The sequence below is a fragment of the Penicillium malachiteum genome (assembly GCF_028827825.1).
Source record: "Penicillium malachiteum strain IBT 17515 chromosome Unknown utg000002l:1.0-8849297.0:1.0-8852440.0, whole genome shotgun sequence".
In the NCBI taxonomy this organism is placed as follows: domain Eukaryota; kingdom Fungi; phylum Ascomycota; class Eurotiomycetes; order Eurotiales; family Aspergillaceae; genus Penicillium; species Penicillium malachiteum.
The window spans coordinates 5,676,222-5,693,112 of NW_026643095.1; the positions used below are offsets into that span (position 1 = coordinate 5,676,222).

Below are 16,891 nucleotides of genomic sequence, written 5' to 3' on the forward strand. Positions count from 1 at the left end.
TTTCTGAATTTAAGTGGCTGCAGCGGTTGCTCAAGATGGTAAGTGGCGTTGTAGTTCTACTTGGCTGACGATCTCCCCATTTCATACAGTCTTTAATGTCCAGCTGACTGCAGATCAGAGATACGGCTTAGTTATGTCCCCTCATGAGGATCTCTAATTTGAAGATTGACATTCTCCTCGCAAAGAAACATTTACTCTTCTCTCAACGCATTTCTACTTGCTATTCTGGTTGTTCAGTCGAACTGCTCCAGTCACACTGCACGCTCATATCCACTCCACTCCATTAATATCTACCAGTACTATCTTCACCTCGTCATGTCGGATGACGGACTATCTCCGGCCACAGATGCGCGCTCGGCAGATATAGTCGAGGCACATGGACCTATTCCAGTTCCAGCAAATATATACCCTCATGAAAAGATGGATCGAACCCCACCTAGTTCGAAGGAACGGGACTTCATCGACCGACCTTCACGACGACCCAGTTTTCTTGAGAATCTAGCAGATTCACGGGAATCGCAGTTTCATCGACCAGTCAGGAGTGAGCTCCCGCAATATTTTGTAATGAATCCTGGAACTAGCCGGTAGATGTGGTTGATGACTGACGTGTTTCGGTATACAACTAGCACGGACCCCGCAACATGACTCAACATTCAAAATGGCCAATCGTCATGCGAATCCAAGGGAGTATTATGCCACAGATGATCATCCCGCTATTGGTTGTAGGAAGTTGGGCTACTCTCATTACCTGCATTTCGCATTTCTGGCATAGTCGTGAGTCTTCAGCTGATGAATCGTCCGATCTCATATTTATTGATCTCTTCCTCGACTGTTCTAGTTGGAATCAATAACATTCTGCTCACGGTGCTGGGATTCGTCGTGGCTTTTTCATTGTCGTTCCGTGGATCAACCGCATACGAAAGGTGATGCCCTCGCAGCTCAAAACATCTGAGAGATGATTATTATTCGACTGACATACCACAGATGGGCCGATGGACGCAAGTACTGGGCATCACTTATTCAAACTTCACGCAATCTAGCTCGGTTGATATGGGTACATTTCGGTGAGCGAGAAGGAGAAGACGGGAAGGTTGATCTCTTGAGAAAACTGTAGGTTTAATGTGCCAAGAGGAAAACTGCTGGATAATCACCATGAATAGATCTGCGATGAATCTTATTCTCGCGTTTGCCGTCTCTCTGAAACATAAGCTCCGCTTTGAACCCGATGTCGCGTACGAGGACCTCGCAGGCCTACTGGGCCATCTCGATACTTTTGCCCTCGATGCCCATGACCATGATGTTGTAACTCCGCATGCGAGAACAATGTGGAAGTCTTTAGGCGAGGATCTGGGCTTTTCATTTGCTCGGTCAAATCCACGCAAGCTTGTTAAGCGAGCCAAGAAGCCGTTAGGACATCTTCCACTTGAGATTCTCGTTCATCTCTCTTCCTATGTTGATGCATGTGTAAAGAATAACACGCTGTCGTTGGCTCAATTTCAAGGACAATCGAGTAAGTTGAGAACTCGATTTCATTCCAAGTTCTCTGGAGACTGACTGCGTCATGTAGTGACATTATTAAATACACTCAATGAGATATTGACTGGAACAGAGCGGGTGCTGGACACTCCTTTACCTGCTGCGTATAGTATCGCCATTTCTCAAATAGCTTGGATCTATGTTATGCTACTGCCCTTCCAACTGTACCGATTCTTACATTGGATTACCATTCCAGCCTCTATGGGTAAGCCTTTCATTTTCTGCTATCCAGGAGAGTGTTCGTTGACCGTATTACCCAGTTGCCACATATATCATTATCGGACTACTCACAATTGGTAGCGAGATTGAGAATCCATTCGGGCAAGATGTGAATGATCTTCCTCTTACAACGTACTGTCGCCAGATTGCACAAGAGCTCGATATCATCACAGCTACACCTCCTCCAGATGTAGAGGACTTCATGACACGAGCTGACAATCTTGTTCTGTTTCCATTGAGTCAAGAGGGGTATCCTGCATGGATAGACAAGAGCAAGGGGAAGATTCGTTCTGCTCTTCAGGCGAAGTTTGTTGCGAATCCAGGGCGTAATCCTGCGCTGGATGGAACAAATGCCTCGACTCGAACGATGAGTTTCTCAACGAGAAGGACTCAGGAATCCGTCTGAGTATAGTTAGACAGCAATGTGATATACCAACTCGGTGTGGAAGCAGCCTGCATGAGCGTGGTTCAGAGGCCATAAGACATGACCGATTCCAACCGATGTTATAGCCTGATTAGTTTGAAGGTCGCTATCATCTTTTGACTAGGAGAAATTATACAGACCATTTTAATACTGCGATAAATTGATTTCATTGATCACTCTCGAGATGCTTGGAATTCCAGGCATAAACCGGTATGCAAGGGTGCAAGGACCAGGCACATCACATCCAAACCACTGTGCTCGCAGTTCCTTCCTCTCCTCAATTATTGTCCTCACACATACCATTACTATCCATGTATGTTTTTCCTTCTTATTCTATAGTTCAGCCTCTCATTAAACGATCCATGGCTCCAAAAATTGTTGAGGCAATAGATCGCCCTTATGGTGATTACGTGATGTCGCGACGCCAAAAAAATCTGCCGCCAAACACGCAAACCTTGATTCTTCCAACTCCCACAAAGCCGAATCATCGCTGCAATCATGTCCCTCAATGCTCCTGCTATTCCTGATGCAGGCCAGATTGCTCAAGAGCCTCGCAATGACGAAAACCGCAGTGTCGTAGCTGAAAATGAAGATGATCGTGAGCTACTGAAACTCGGTTATCGTGCAGTCCTGGCCCGAGGATGGGGCAGCTTCGACAACTTCGCGTGTTCCTTCTCGGCTCTGTACTGCATAGGAGGCATTCGGGTGTTGTTTTATATTGCTATCAGTGCAGGTGGCCCTGCTGCTATGTAAGTGCTTCGGAATCCCGACTCGGCGTCACGAAGTGACTTGCTGACAATCATTGTTATAGGTGGAGCTCTTGGGTATCCGGTAGCATTCTCTCGATCATCACCGCTGCTTGTCTCGCCGAAGCTTGTTCCAGCTATCCCGCCGCGGGCTCGATCTACTACTGGGCATTCCGATCGTGGGGTGGGGGACGTATCGGGCGCTTCGTCTCGTTCATGGTGGCGGCATGGACACTGGTTGCTTGGACTGCTTTTCTGGCCTCTGATTCCTTTGGAGTGGCGAATTACCTCGTGTCGGAGATAGTGGTGTTCAATCCGGATACAAGCTTTCCCTACAGCACCTCTGATGTGCGTGCACGAGCCATTGCCTGGGCATTCTCACTGGTCTTCTTGGGAATTGCAACGTCTCTGAACTTCCTCCCATCGCGAATGTATTCCTGGGTTTTCCGTGCGGGTGTCATCGTCATCATCATTGATATGTTGCTCAACTTCATCTGGCTTCCGATTGGCGTTTCACAGACCTATGGTTTCCAATCTGCCGAGTTCGTGTTCACCTCAACCTACAACGGTGGAGATGTTACGCCTAGTCTGAACTGGGCTCTATCTTGGTATCTGACTGCCAGCTGTTTGGTCGGTGAGGATGCGTCGGGCCATGTTGCAGAGGAGACCGTTTCTGCTAAGAAGGCCGCCGCGAAGGGTGTCTTCTGGGCGACTGTCGCCTCGGCTGTATGTGGTCTTCCGATCATCATCTTGTTCCTCTTCTGCATGCCGTCCATCGATGTCTTCTATGATACCAGTGCTCCCCAGCCATTCATCAATATGTACGCGCTGGCCCTGGGTCCGCGAGCCCACGTGGTCATGACGATCATCTCTATGATCGGTGCCATCCTCAATACCTCGATCTCGCTGGTGGCTGCGTCCCGTCTGGTTTTCGCTGTCGCGCGCGATGGTATCTTCCCCTTCAGCCACGTTCTAGCTCGTGTCTCAAAGTCGAAGCAGCCTCACAACGCAGTGATCTTCATCTCGACTATTGCTGCACTATTGTTGTGCACCCAGCTCGCATCTCAGGTCGCCTTTTCCAGTCTGATCTCCACTTCGGCCGCGGGATCGATTGCAGCTTATGGTCTTGTTGGCCTCGGTCGCACTTTCGTCACTCGCAAGTCCTTCCAGCCAGGCGTCTGGAATTTGGGAAAATTCGGCGTGGTCGCAGCTGTCATCACGTTCATGTGGAATGGTTTTGCTTTTTCGATTCTCTGTGCTCCAGAGTATGCAAACAGCGAGATCGACAAGGATTCCAGTCTTTTCAATTACGCGATTGTGATTATGGGCGGTGTCACCGTTCTTGGACTAGCCGAGTGGTGGCGCAAGTCCCAGAACGATTGGTTCCAGCATCTTGAGACTTCTGAGTCGTCCTCGCAAAGCGATGGCTCGATCAAGCGGGAATCAAAAGGCCCTATCTCATCTGAACCGATGGCGGTTTGAATTTTGAAAATGAGGAAGCTGGGAAGAGATCACGACGATCAAAATCGATGGATAAAATGGACCGCTTAGCGGCCTTGTGGTGGAAAAGATGGTAAGTATGCCCTCTGGGGCAGTGAAGCACGCATGGCGGGTGTTCGAGACTTTGCTTAGCGAAGTCTCGTTCTGAGACATTACCGTTAGAACTTGATCTGGACAATACCAGCGAAAGGACATGCATGCTTGACTTCTTCTACTCTCTTTGGTGTCTCGGTCTCCAGGCTATGTCTGGGACAGATGCTACTAACTTTCCTGTGTAGATACGGCTTGCTGCTGCGGGTGCTGCTCGGTTACTCTGGGCATGGGTCTTCTGGGACCTACGGTCTGGCAATTCGCGCCATGCTCTACGTGTCTATCAAGGCTACAGGAGCATAAGGCGGAGCCATTGGCTATGATGCCATCCATACCATCCTGATGGAGGTATGAGTTAGCGACATGACGGATTGCCTGACACCGTTGGCTTCCCTATCTCTCGCGCCCAGGACGACCCCTGCTCGGAGACTGGACTCGACCTTAGCAGACAGCAAGCTATAGTCTGTAGTTTGTATTATTATAGATTCTACGTAGATGGCATCTGGGACTGATTGCCCAAGTAAATTCGTTTCCCAGTTGCGTAGCAATGACCCGAAAGCGATGAATACGCCAACAGATGGAAACTATTTATCCTCCTCATAGGAGAAAGGGACTCGTCCATATTGCTGTAGTTCATGGTCGCGATTCACCTGTTCCCCACGCGATCAATGCCCAGGTACTTTTAGTGAACCGTAAGAACGACCTACCCGTGGCTAGACCACTCCCGATTTGCCATATCAACCTTCTGTATCCGAACACTAGGTACAGAAAGAGCTTGGAATCTTGTGGAATAAATGCGATCAATATTGAATACATTCTTATTTTCAAGCTTAAATTAGGACGACAGCATTGCATTTTCTCTCAAAATGAATCGGTCGAGATTCAAATCCACTGACGTCACATGGAATGATCACTGCCAAACCCGTCGATGCCTCCGCACTGAGGGGTTGAACGTGGTCTGTAACCCAAGAACTGGTTAACTCATAGAACATTTTCCGAGCTCTCATTCCGGTCATAATTAGTGTTGTTACTGTCACCCACGGCGTGATCGAAAAAATGGCATTCGCGCGTAGGCTAGCCATTCTACCCGGAGGTCTAGGTAGGGATAACTACTGAGCTCTACCCAAAGCATGAATTGACACTAATTATCTTCAATAGGAGGAATTGGAACATGTATAGGACAGAAGCTACGACAACAAGGAGCTCGTCTAGCAATCCTATATGCTCCATTCGAAGCCTCACGCCGAGACCAACTACTCGAAACAGGTTACGGCCATGGTAGTAGTAAAGACCTCGATGACATCCGCGCTTATGAATGTGATATCACCTCTCCAGAATCCGTTCAATCCGTATTCGACGCTCTCCAAAAAAATACAGTAACGCCGACTTCGTCATCTCTCGCCGAGTGGGCGTTCCCAAGTATCCTGATCAATACAGCCGGATATGTATCTCTAAGTGATATGGAGATCACACCTCCAGAGGAAACAATCAAACATCTCACAACTAATATCTTCGGACCGATGCTTTGTTCCCAAGCATTTGCGCGACTTTATTTCGCTGCTTCGAAGCTTGCGGAATCCTCGACCAGCCCGCCTCCGCCTGGTAGGATCGTGAATATTTCTTCGCAAGCTGCGCATGCGGCTCTGCACCGACATGGTGCGTACTGTGCCTCGAAGGCTGGGTTGCTGGGTTTGACGAGGAGTATGGCGTCTGAGTGGGCAGGTCGGGGGATTACGTCGAATTCTGTGTCTCCGACTGTTGCGTGGACGGCGTTGGGGAAGAAGGCGTGGGGTGAGCAGTCGGTTAGAGAGGCTTTTCTGAAGACTATTCCTACTGGCAAGTTTGCGTTGCCGGAGGAAGTTGCGGATGCTGTGCTTTTCCTTTGTCAGGATTCCAGTGGGATGATTAATGGCGCGGATATTCGGGTTGATGGGGGGGTTCACTGTTCGATAATCGTGAGATTGTGTCAGAGTGATCAATGACATTTCTTGGTGGTATCTTCTCAATCAGTTCTACTTAACGGTATAGCGAAAACTGTGTGTCATAGGCAAACTGGATCAGGGAATTTTTTAATGGCATATGGACTAGATGCTAGTACTCTCTTCGATTTGTATGAATCCGCAAAGTGCTCGCATGTCTAGCTATTCGGGACACCAAATCATACCAGAATGACGAAATATTCCAAAGCCACTATTATCAGCTGCATATTTCCCTAGATCTATGTTGACATGTCTCGTTTCCACAAATCCAATCGAGGTAAAGAAAGGGATAGAAGGCGCCTCAGCGCAGACCTTAAGCGGAATTCCCCAAGCTTTGGCCCGATCAAATCCAAGCTGGACTAATCTGGAACCAATTCCCTTTCTCTGTGCAGTCGGCTTGACGCACATGTATGTGATTTCTATGCGAGTTAGTATTGTAGGCTAATTGATGAAGATTCGAGTTCAACTCCAAGGCTTACCGAAGCGGTCCATTTCCTCAGTCTCCTTTCCGATCTCGTTTACGGCGTTATTGATCTCAGCGAGAAGAGGTGAATTCGGCCCTTCCGAAATAGGTGATTTAGTTGAATCTATTTTCTGATCTGATGGATTTCCTGATTTCTGTGACTGGGCAGTTATGACGATATATTCGACTATCTCTTAGGTAATATTGTCGATTGCCTTGAAGCATTCCGATGAGATATGATGATACCCCAAATGAACTGCTCTGGAATATTGAGCACTCTGGAGTTCCTCATTTGGCCAGTTTAGATATAGAAGACGGTTGATACTCAGTGCGAGTTTGGCAGAGTGGATGAATTTCCCAAGAAATGGAAGGTCATCCTTCTCCACACGCTCGATCCTGTAGTTCATCGTGATGCCAGAAGTGAAGATTTGAAGCTTGGAAGCTGATAAATTAGTCCCGGGTGCCCAGGTGAGAACTGGAGGCTGGGTCTGCTGGTGTTAAATCATGCCGTCAATATTAGACATCTTTATTTTTGAAATTATTTATCAATAAACATTTGGAGCTAGTTCTATATATTCAGGCAACGAATATACTACCCATTAGGCTACCAAATACCTTGAACTCAATCCAGGTGAGTCCTAGCCGTGAATTCAGATGGATGTGATACAGCTCGAAGCATACGTAGGTACATCACAGTTTATGAGTATACATATGCCAGTGTATCCATGTGGTGGCCTAGTAGTAGGTTTTGGTTGACCTTTGAACTGAGCACTGTTTCCGATAGGCACCTGGCAGTAAGCCGGGACTGAGTTGATCCACTTATTTAAATAAAACACAGCCTATGTCCAGGTGTACTAGTTGAAAACTTGGAAGATTTGAAGGAATGGATATTACCTGTGCAGTCCCCAAATATTTCATTCAAGCGCTGCCTATTCTGAAGATGCTCAAGATGTAATATGTCTTCTTTCATGTAGATGGTGGTGATTCCTGAAGAAATTCGAAAACCTGACAGCTCCGAGTCGAAGGAATCATTGGATCGTCGGGTAATTTCGGTAGGTATCTTGATACTTCCGCCCCAGTATGTCATGGTAAATTCAAGTTCTTTCGCGATCCTCAGAAACATGTTTTGTTGTTGCACTGGATTCCAAATTTTTGTTGAAGCGACTTTCCCGTGAACGGACAATAGCTTTCCCACATGTCCAAGGTGTAGTCCAAAATAGCTGCCGCTAGCCCCATACCATGAGAGTATCTCTTCTCTGTGATCAAGTGCCGCAGATAAAATTCGCTCAGCTGCCTGCCAGTCGGAGCTCTCGACTTTATTTGTTCAAATACGAGATTTGAAACGGGGGCCAGAAAATTGAATAACTCGTCAAGTGGAGTGTCATTCTCGGAAGGTTGGCCAGCTTGAGCTACATATTTCATGTCATCTGCTAACGGCAAACACATCTGGAAGGGAATATTAACAGTCAGTATTGAATTTACACAGTTAGGGAACGGATCCAGTGACGAACGATTGAAAGCCTTCGTTGGTCACGAGTCAGTAGTTTCATGACAGGCGTTGAGGCTTGAGCATCGGTAAGCTTCTTGATACAGATATTTGTCCCATTCACATGTGCGACAAAGGCTCCCATGCCATATGGTGAATACAAAACCTGAATGATGTATTAGCCTCCCAACAAAAAAGCAAGTAGGAAGGAATTTAGTGGTATCTACCTCTAGCATCTGGAATATGACAGTAGCAAGGATGATCTCATCGCTTAGATCATTGCGTTGGATCATATGCAACAAGTGTCGAGTAGATGAATTGTACCACCATATCCCTTGCTCAACCATGATTTTATCATGATTCAACTTCCCGATACAAAGCAATGAGATTGCAATAATAGCCCTCTCTAGCATTTGAGACTTGTTAGGGATTTGCTGAATATGAGTGAAAATCTGATACCAAGTATCTTTTCCAAACCACATATCAATTCCGGATATCTGTGGAGTGTCCATAGGAAACCAGAGGTTGATATAGGTTGAAGATATCTGTACGCATTTCGCCGGGCCAGGGTTGATTTCTTCGGGTTCATTAGAGTCACAGCTCGCTTGGAGGCAAGGTTTCTTGACATCTTTTTTGGTTTTCCTGGTTGAAGGATTTGGATAAAAGGTCTTGCTTCATACCCTGGGCAATGTATACCTCTTCTGACGCATCTTCCACATTGAGGTTCTTGTAAGTCACACTGATACGGTGATTAGTGGGGTGATTCTCATGAGATAGAATGATGGTATCGACCTTGACTTTACTTGTTTTGCAGTTTTTGCATGCTTTTGAGGACCAAGGAATACCGCCCATAATGTGTGAGTGGTTGAGGTGTAGATGAACTCTTTAGTAGACCTAGGCAAAAATTAATTTCCCGCGAGGTGAGTGATCAAGAAGTGCTGCCAGTGTTTATTAAGGCTATTTAATTCCAAGAAGGCGGTTAGCATCAAAAAGCAGTAGGCAAAAACTCTCAGTTCCAAAGTTGCTTTCGTTACTTATTATTAGTAGCATTAGGATCCTGACATCGAAATGCTGGTGTCCACGCACGCACAGGTGCATATCATGATGTGACTGGTCTGTTTAGTCCAAGTCCGAGCCAGGAACTGTCCCTCAAACTAGTTCACCGCGGCCCAGTTTACATCTACAGACATACAGTATGGGGCTGTTAGACCCCATTACATCCCCTCAAGCTGGGGATCGGCGTTGGCTCCTAGTTAGCCCCACTCTACCGTGACGTATTTAGCATCAATATTTCCTAATTGGGTTTAGTAGTGTCGGAATCTCCATCGCCTACGTATTTCTATCAGCCCCCGGGGTTACTATTCATATCGGCCCCCGGGGTGAATATATCGGCTAGTGGGGCTCAATAGGTTATCTGGTATATCGTCATTACTGAACCCGACTAGGAAATATTGATGCGGCGTATTTATACACATGTAAACAGTATGAGGCACTTAGACTCTAACGCTAGTAAGGATCAGTAGTAGTTACTGTAGAACACGTAGTCACGGACATTTTGCTCTTTATGTTTTAGCTTTCTGCCAGGTTCAAGGGTTGAGAACTTCCCCTCCTCACATTTTCCCACACACTCAGTTTTTGCGTACTCGGTTCGAACAAAGAAAACCTCGGAAAATCTCGGAAAATCAGATACCTAGGAGGTATACGTATATTCCGGTCGGTCGACTCGAAAAGTCCGACTCTTTTAGCCTATAAGTCCGCACGGTTCTTTTTAATTGAAAAGAATCTATCCCTTCATCCCATCGGGTCAAGTGATCTTCGTTTCCTTCGTCCTATAGAAATGGCCCCAAAAGTTCACGCCTCCGTTAAACTTACAACCTTGTCAGCCTTCGCTTGGTTTGGATCGCGTCTTTTTGGGTTCAGATTGGAGTCACTATTGTCACTAGCAACGTGGCTATGTGCTGTGTGTATTCTATATTGCATTCTGGATCTGGCTTGGAGAACCTACGGCCGACCATATTTCAGTCCCTTTAAAGACCTACCAGGGCCCAAGGTGTGTGACCCAGAGGGTTGACGAATCAAACCAAATTCTTATGCACCACACAGAGCGAGAGCTTCTTCTTCCAGAACTCATCTGCTATCTTCGACGAGCCACTGGGAAATCGCATTACTCACTGGGTGAACACTATTCCAAACGACGGCTTGCTTCATTTTTTTGGGTTATTTGGATCCGAATACCTCGTACCTACCAGCATCGAAAGTCTCTCAGACGTACTCACCAATCGCTCCTACCAGTTTCAGAAGACTAGTGGGTTCCGTCGATACGGCATACGTTTCTTCGGTGATGGCATTGTTGTCCAAGAATCCGATAAGCACAAGCAGAGCAGGAAGTCATTTCTTCAAGCTTTCAACCAGCGACAAGTTGATAGGCTAAAACCAGTCCTATCTTCCAAGGCATCTCAGATTGTACAGTATGTTTGGGAAAAGTGCACACTATATGAGAATGGCGAAAAGAACTTGAAGGCTGCAAATGTCAAGGTTGGCGAGTTTTCTAGATTGATATCTCTAGACGTTATGGGTATTATCGCCCTTGGTCATGATTTCCATGGGATTTCCGGTCAGAGTCAGCAGATTTTCGAGATTTTCCAGGCTTTGTTCTCTTCAAGCGATCAAAAGAGATCTCACTTTATGTGGCATAACTGTGCTCCACCTTGGCTCATTAACATGTTTCCATCAAAGACCGATTCTCAAATGGAGCGGGCATATGAACAACTCCGAAAATATCTTGAGCAATTGATTCCTGAGAAGCTCGCTTCACTCAACTCAACAATAATGACGGATCAAGACATTCCGACCCCTCAAATAGCCTGCTCAGGTGACTTCACAGAAGGCGAGGTTATTCCTCAAACTATTACTACTTTATCCGCTGGGTGGGTTAACTTCTAAGATTATGCTGATATAATCTGCTAACTTTGACATATACAGATTTGAAAGTACCGCAAGCATCTTATCATGGACCTTATATTGTCTAGCAGCCTATCCAGAAATCCAAGACTCTTTGAGAAAGGAGTTACACATCGCCAAGTCTTCATCAAATAATACCGCGCTCATGGAGACTGACTACGAAAGTCTACCGCTACTCAACGCAGTCTGCTATGAGACCTCTCGGCTATACCCAACATTTGCTATGACAATGCGTAAGGCTGTCTCTGATACCTATATCAACGGCCGTCTTGTTCAGGCTGGCACCTACATTGCTCTTGTACCACGGGCCATCAATCGAGCGAAGCATCTATGGGGCGCCGATGCAGAGCAGTTTTTACCGGAAAGATGGATAGATCGATCCAATCCCTTGATGCCAAAGATCAACCAGTTAGGAGGTGCTTCATCGCCAATGTGCATGCTATCGTTTTTATATGGATCTAGGAGCTGCGTGGGACGCAGTCTGGCTTTGGCAGAGATACGAAGAGTTACGGCACGCTTAGTCGAAACCTTTGATATTCAAAAATCCAGTTCAGCCGAACCAATACCAGTTGGTTGGCTATCTTCAGGTCCACCCCCTGACCTAGACCTTATATTTGTACCAATAACTGAATTTGGTTTGCGCATACAGGAAGAGTAATAGTGAATTCTATTTACCATGACCTCTTTTCGAATGGATATGCAGTATTCAAGAATCACATCTCTAAATATGTACACATCGCTCATGGCATAGGAACTTAGAGCCTCATCGCGGCTTATCATGGAATTTTACTGTTCCTTTATTTAAGCCGCCCGTATGACGCATGATTGCAAAAATATGAAATATCTGTGATGTCCGAGTCTCACAAAACCTGGCCCCGGGGGCCATCTTTACCCTCAAGATCATATCAGGCTTATCCTTCCGATCTTCTCACTTTGGTTCCATTGTCTTAGCAGACAAATACATAGTACAGGGCTCATCCTGGGATCAAACGCGGGCAAATGAGAGAGATGAAGAGAAGAACCATCTCAGGCTATCGGTACTAACCATGATGCCTGGTGCACGCAAAAGGGTCCGGCCCCAAAGAGGAGCGTAGACCTTTACATCATCACGCATACATATGTGAGTTGGACTACGGAGTTTTATTAATAGCACACCAAAGCAAAGTTGATAACAGGATATTGGAAGATTCTTCTCATTTTTTGCGATGTGACTCGAGCTATTCAATCCGATAAAAGTACTTACCAAGCAAGCAACGATCCAATTCCTTTTCAGGGAATCCCCCTTCCCCCCTTTCTGCTAGCAGAGAGGACTATGGGCGGTGGTGATATGGAGGGACGAAGGAAGGGGAAGGCCATCGAGGTGTGTACTTCACTCTACAGAAGATACCTTGGACCAACTACACGTGCAAACTGCCATAATGAGGGTATCTGGAGGCTTCTTCCCGCTTTATGTAGCTAACTGGCCTCATTACCATACTGGTGCCATGACCTTCTTGAACCAGCAACTCTATGACTGGTTTGAGGATGTTACGAAGTCATAGTCAGGGTCAACAGATACCGAGGTTATTATGATAAAAGGGCGACAAAGCGCCAGTGCCAGACCACACGCGTATATTGGAAGATCTTCTTGATTTTGAGTACGTAGATGGTATATAGAAAATTGATCAGTGTTTTGGAGAACCATATGCAATTTTGGATAGTAAGATAGTATGTCTGTCACAGTCTGTGAAGTAGCCAAATAACCTGCAAACGACCTCCGAGGTCGGGAGTCTGAAAAAGGAAAGAGATTAGTCAGAATGCTCAAGCTCACCGCCCTCATAAAAGCGGCATATTCCAAGATTAGGTAAGCCCCGCTTTCCAAGAGAAATTCAGTCAACTGGTCAACTGGTTGATATATGGATATCAGGTATTGAGAGTGTCTCTAAATAGCAGAATGACGACAACTCTCCCCATATTTCAGGTACCTGGACTGAAAGTCTGGTTTCGGACACATGTGCGCGAGGAACAGGAAATAAGCGTGGTCATTCTCGAATTGCACATCTTTACCCTTTGAGGTTGAAGAATGTTACAACGGATTGATCCGCTCGGGGATTAGAGCTTGGAAGTGCAAGCCGAAAGTCTATGAGACATGGTCGTATCCTGCCACGTTTAAGGAAAAACCCGAAGCCCGGGATGCTCGGAGATGTCAACTATTGATTTTTTCGTAACAATGCATCGATAATAATAGCTATATCGGGGTGCATCCAATTCCATTTTGACCTCCGGATTGGGATCATGGTTCGTGTGCTCCAGCCTCCAGGTACACGGCAAGTTAATGCCGAACCCATTTTTCTCTCGTACTCCGTACCTCTGCCTCTGACGGTATCGCATTTAACCTTGAAAGCCATTTAAAAATCAAAATTGGTGCACCTGGGTGGGGAAATGCAGACTAAAATGTTCTAGGCGCCCTATTGCAGGACTTTCAGGATGAGAATCAAGCATCCGCCCCGCCTAATGTAGCATTCGAAACGATCCACTCGGGCACTAATTGCTGACACTCCCCTATTATTGGGGGATATACCATGCATCTCTTACTGAATCTGACTCCAAACGGGGATGGTATCGATCGTTATGGTCGCTATACTCCGTACTCTTCAGGGATATAGTGTGAGACCCATGAACTCTATAAGATCGGGCTTGATTCCCCCTATTCCTGGAAGCACTAAGACACGAACTTCAGATTAATACAAACAAAGTCCTCCAGCATACTTTATTTCATTATGCGTACTACAGTAGCTCTGCTTGGCTTTGCTGCTGGTAGCTATGCCTTGGAGAAAAGAGCATCCGCCTCTGCTTATTCTTCTAACTCGGCCGGAACCTACAAACTCTCGTCCATCACAGCTCCAGTTCAAGGAGCAGGAGATCCTGGATCAAGCTCAACATGGAAACTGAGTATCGATGACACGTCCTCCGGTTACAAGCAGACGATAGTTGGCTTCGGTGCTGCAGTCACTGACGCGACAGTGGAGTCGTTTAACACGCTATCTGACTCCAATCTCCAGGATCTGCTCAACGACCTATTGACCGATTCCGGTGCCAGCTTTTCTTTGATGAGACACACCATCGGAGCCTCAGATCTCTCTGGTGATCCAGTTTACACCTACGATGACAATGGTGGCTCAGTGGATACATCACTCTCGAGCTTCAATCTCGGAGACCGTGGAACTTCCATGGCTAATATGTTGGCCTCCATGAAGTCCCTTCAATCCGACCTCACCATCTTCGGCTCACCTTGGAGCGCACCCGGCTGGATGAAGCTTAATGGAGTCATTGAGGGTGATACCACAAACAACAATTTAAATGATGGGTATCTGAGCGGCGACTTTGGAGAGACAGGGTATGCCAGTGAATTCGCACAATACTTTGTCAAGTACATTCAGGCATACCAAGATCTCGGAGTAACAATCGACGCGATCACAATTCAAAATGAGCCTTTGAACAGTCAGGCGGGATATCCGACGATGTACGTCTATGCAGATGAGTCTGCCCAGCTGATTCAGAACTACATCGGCCCCGCTCTTGCTGATGCCAACCTTGCCACCAAAGTGTGGGCGTACGACCATAATACAGGTAAATAATTCAATTTTTACTTCATTGGGCTATGGATTTATACTGACGCCTACTCCAAGATGTCACATCGTACCCTCAGACTGTCATCGACGACGCCGGTGAATATGTCGACTCGGTCGCCTGGCACTGCTATGCTACTGATGTCGACTGGACCGTTCTCAGCACATTCCACGACTCAAACCCCGATGTTACCCAATATATGACCGAGTGCTGGACCCCTTCATCTGGAGACTGGTACCAAGCAGCCGACTTTACCATGGGACCCCTGCAGAACTGGGCTGCCGGCGTGGCAGCATGGACACTTGGCACGAACTCCAGTGATGGCCCGCACCTTTCTGAAGGTGGATGTGCTACATGCACTGGGTTGGTGGTTGTTAACGATGACGGAAGCTACACGTTTGAGACAGCCTACTACATGATGGCCCAGTTTAGCAAGTTCATTCCGACTGGTGCTACTATCCTAAATGGAACGGGCAGCTATACTTACTCTGGTGGGGATGGCATACAATCTGTGGCTTCGTTGAACCCGGATGGAACTCGCTCTGTTATCATTGAGAATAAGTTTGATAACGATATCTATTTAACCCTCAGCACTGAGAGTGGAGAGGAGTGGTCCGGAGATATCCCGAGTGAGTCGGTCACTACTTGGGTTCTTCCTGCTTCGTCCTAGTGCTGTAATGATGTTGAAAAACTGGAGCCAGTTTAATTCCATCCTTTTACATACTCCATTTAAAATTGAAAATCTCAGTTCAATTTCTCATTCCCTTCGATGGCTTCGAATGCCCACCAAATACTAGTAATCCAGACATTCATGTTCTTCTCCATACAGGTGTTGGCCTTGCCACACCAACGAACCACCATGTATCTACATATCTGAACCCCAGGCGAACAACACCATGATGTACCCTGCACAAACCCCACAGGTCGGGAGTGACTGCAGCCGACTGGCCCTATGCCGCGCTATCATGCTTGACTTGCCTTCAAGGTCACTTTTTATGTGTTTCCTCAGCTTGGCACGTCCCTATACCCCCTGGGAGGTCTTAGGACGACCGGCCTACGCCGGCCGGCCGCTGAACGAAAATTAATATCATCATCATCAACATCATCATGTTCTTCTCCATATTTTCTTTCTATATACGACCCCACGACATATTTAAAGTTATAGGCCATGTCTAGTTCTATGCTAGTCATTAATTCCTACTCTTTTTCTTCATCTAGCGCTTTATATGTCTCTATATTTTATCATGTACTACTTGATCAAATACCTCCTTCGATCACTTCCTTTAATCACTCCTTCCAACCCTGGAATCACTTTCTTCGATAGCTCACTTCCAAGGAGCTTCATTCACCTCTCAAATAGCTATCAAATTTCTCTTATATATCTATCAATGAATCCATTATTCCAATCATTTCCAAGTTTCTCCCGAGGTCCCGCCTTTGGAACTTTCACTTGCTATTACTACTTCAGTCACTTTCTTCGATCACTCCCTTCAATTCCCTCTTCTCATACATTTACCAACCTCCTTCTCATGACTTCATATCTCGATCACATTCTTCTCGCAATCTATTCTCTTCTTCACTCACCTCACACTTACCCCTCTTATCTTCTCTTTGGATCTCTCTGGCTTACTATATTCATGCCCTACATGCAAGCATTCATTGACTACAGCTCAACATGAGACTATTTATTTGCTCTCAGTGGCTCTTCTAGGACTCAGGCAGATCCAGCCTACAGCTGCCTTTGCGCACTTTGTGGTGTGTTACATCTCCCATTCTTCCCTACAAACCATGCAAAAGTGAATATTAACATGGACTATAGCTGATGAACGCCGAGGGATACACCACAGACGACTGTGAAAATGATATTCAAGCTGGGAG

The 16,891-nt window shown here is 46.4% G+C and overlaps 7 protein-coding genes across 7 annotated transcripts; 5 read left to right on the forward strand and 2 right to left on the reverse strand.

The window, feature by feature from the left end:
* Positions 1–315: 315 nt before the first annotated feature.
* N7483_005078 (bestrophin family protein) lies at positions 316–2,161 on the forward strand (the record flags this gene model as incomplete). The annotated part of the gene is made up of 7 exons (XM_057088515.1): positions 316–561; positions 627–774; positions 839–923; positions 985–1,110; positions 1,161–1,510; positions 1,568–1,741; positions 1,797–2,161. The coding sequence occupies 7 exons, from the start codon at positions 316–318 to the stop codon at positions 2,159–2,161; spliced, it is 1,494 nt and encodes a 497-aa protein (XP_056948344.1).
* Positions 2,162–2,677: 516 nt separating this feature from the next.
* On the forward strand, positions 2,678–4,407 carry N7483_005079 (uncharacterized protein; the record flags this gene model as incomplete). The annotated part of the gene is made up of 2 exons (XM_057088516.1): positions 2,678–2,928; positions 2,991–4,407. The coding sequence occupies 2 exons, from the start codon at positions 2,678–2,680 to the stop codon at positions 4,405–4,407; spliced, it is 1,668 nt and encodes a 555-aa protein (XP_056948345.1).
* Positions 4,408–5,571: 1,164 nt separating this feature from the next.
* N7483_005080 (putative short-chain dehydrogenase/reductase) lies at positions 5,572–6,497 on the forward strand (the record flags this gene model as incomplete). The annotated part of the gene is made up of 2 exons (XM_057088517.1): positions 5,572–5,584; positions 5,674–6,497. The coding sequence occupies 2 exons, from the start codon at positions 5,572–5,574 to the stop codon at positions 6,495–6,497; spliced, it is 837 nt and encodes a 278-aa protein (XP_056948346.1).
* A 159-nt stretch (positions 6,498–6,656) lies between these two features.
* N7483_005081 (GNAT family N-acetyltransferase) lies at positions 6,657–7,364 on the reverse strand (the record flags this gene model as incomplete). The annotated part of the gene is made up of 3 exons (XM_057088518.1): positions 6,657–6,913; positions 6,974–7,054; positions 7,235–7,364. The coding sequence occupies 3 exons, from the start codon at positions 7,362–7,364 to the stop codon at positions 6,657–6,659; spliced, it is 468 nt and encodes a 155-aa protein (XP_056948347.1).
* A 1,071-nt stretch (positions 7,365–8,435) lies between these two features.
* On the reverse strand, positions 8,436–9,295 carry N7483_005082 (uncharacterized protein; the record flags this gene model as incomplete). The annotated part of the gene is made up of 3 exons (XM_057088519.1): positions 8,436–8,609; positions 8,671–9,047; positions 9,124–9,295. The coding sequence occupies 3 exons, from the start codon at positions 9,293–9,295 to the stop codon at positions 8,436–8,438; spliced, it is 723 nt and encodes a 240-aa protein (XP_056948348.1).
* A 985-nt stretch (positions 9,296–10,280) lies between these two features.
* N7483_005083 (cytochrome P450) lies at positions 10,281–12,062 on the forward strand (the record flags this gene model as incomplete). Its single annotated transcript, XM_057088520.1, has 3 exons — positions 10,281–10,403; positions 10,547–11,370; positions 11,426–12,062. 3 exons carry the CDS (start codon positions 10,281–10,283, stop codon positions 12,060–12,062), a joined length of 1,584 nt encoding a protein of 527 aa, XP_056948349.1.
* A 2,101-nt stretch (positions 12,063–14,163) lies between these two features.
* N7483_005084 (glycoside hydrolase family 30 protein) lies at positions 14,164–15,683 on the forward strand (the record flags this gene model as incomplete). Its single annotated transcript, XM_057088521.1, has 2 exons — positions 14,164–15,013; positions 15,073–15,683. 2 exons carry the CDS (start codon positions 14,164–14,166, stop codon positions 15,681–15,683), a joined length of 1,461 nt encoding a protein of 486 aa, XP_056948350.1.
* Between the last annotated feature and the right edge of the window lie 1,208 nt (positions 15,684–16,891).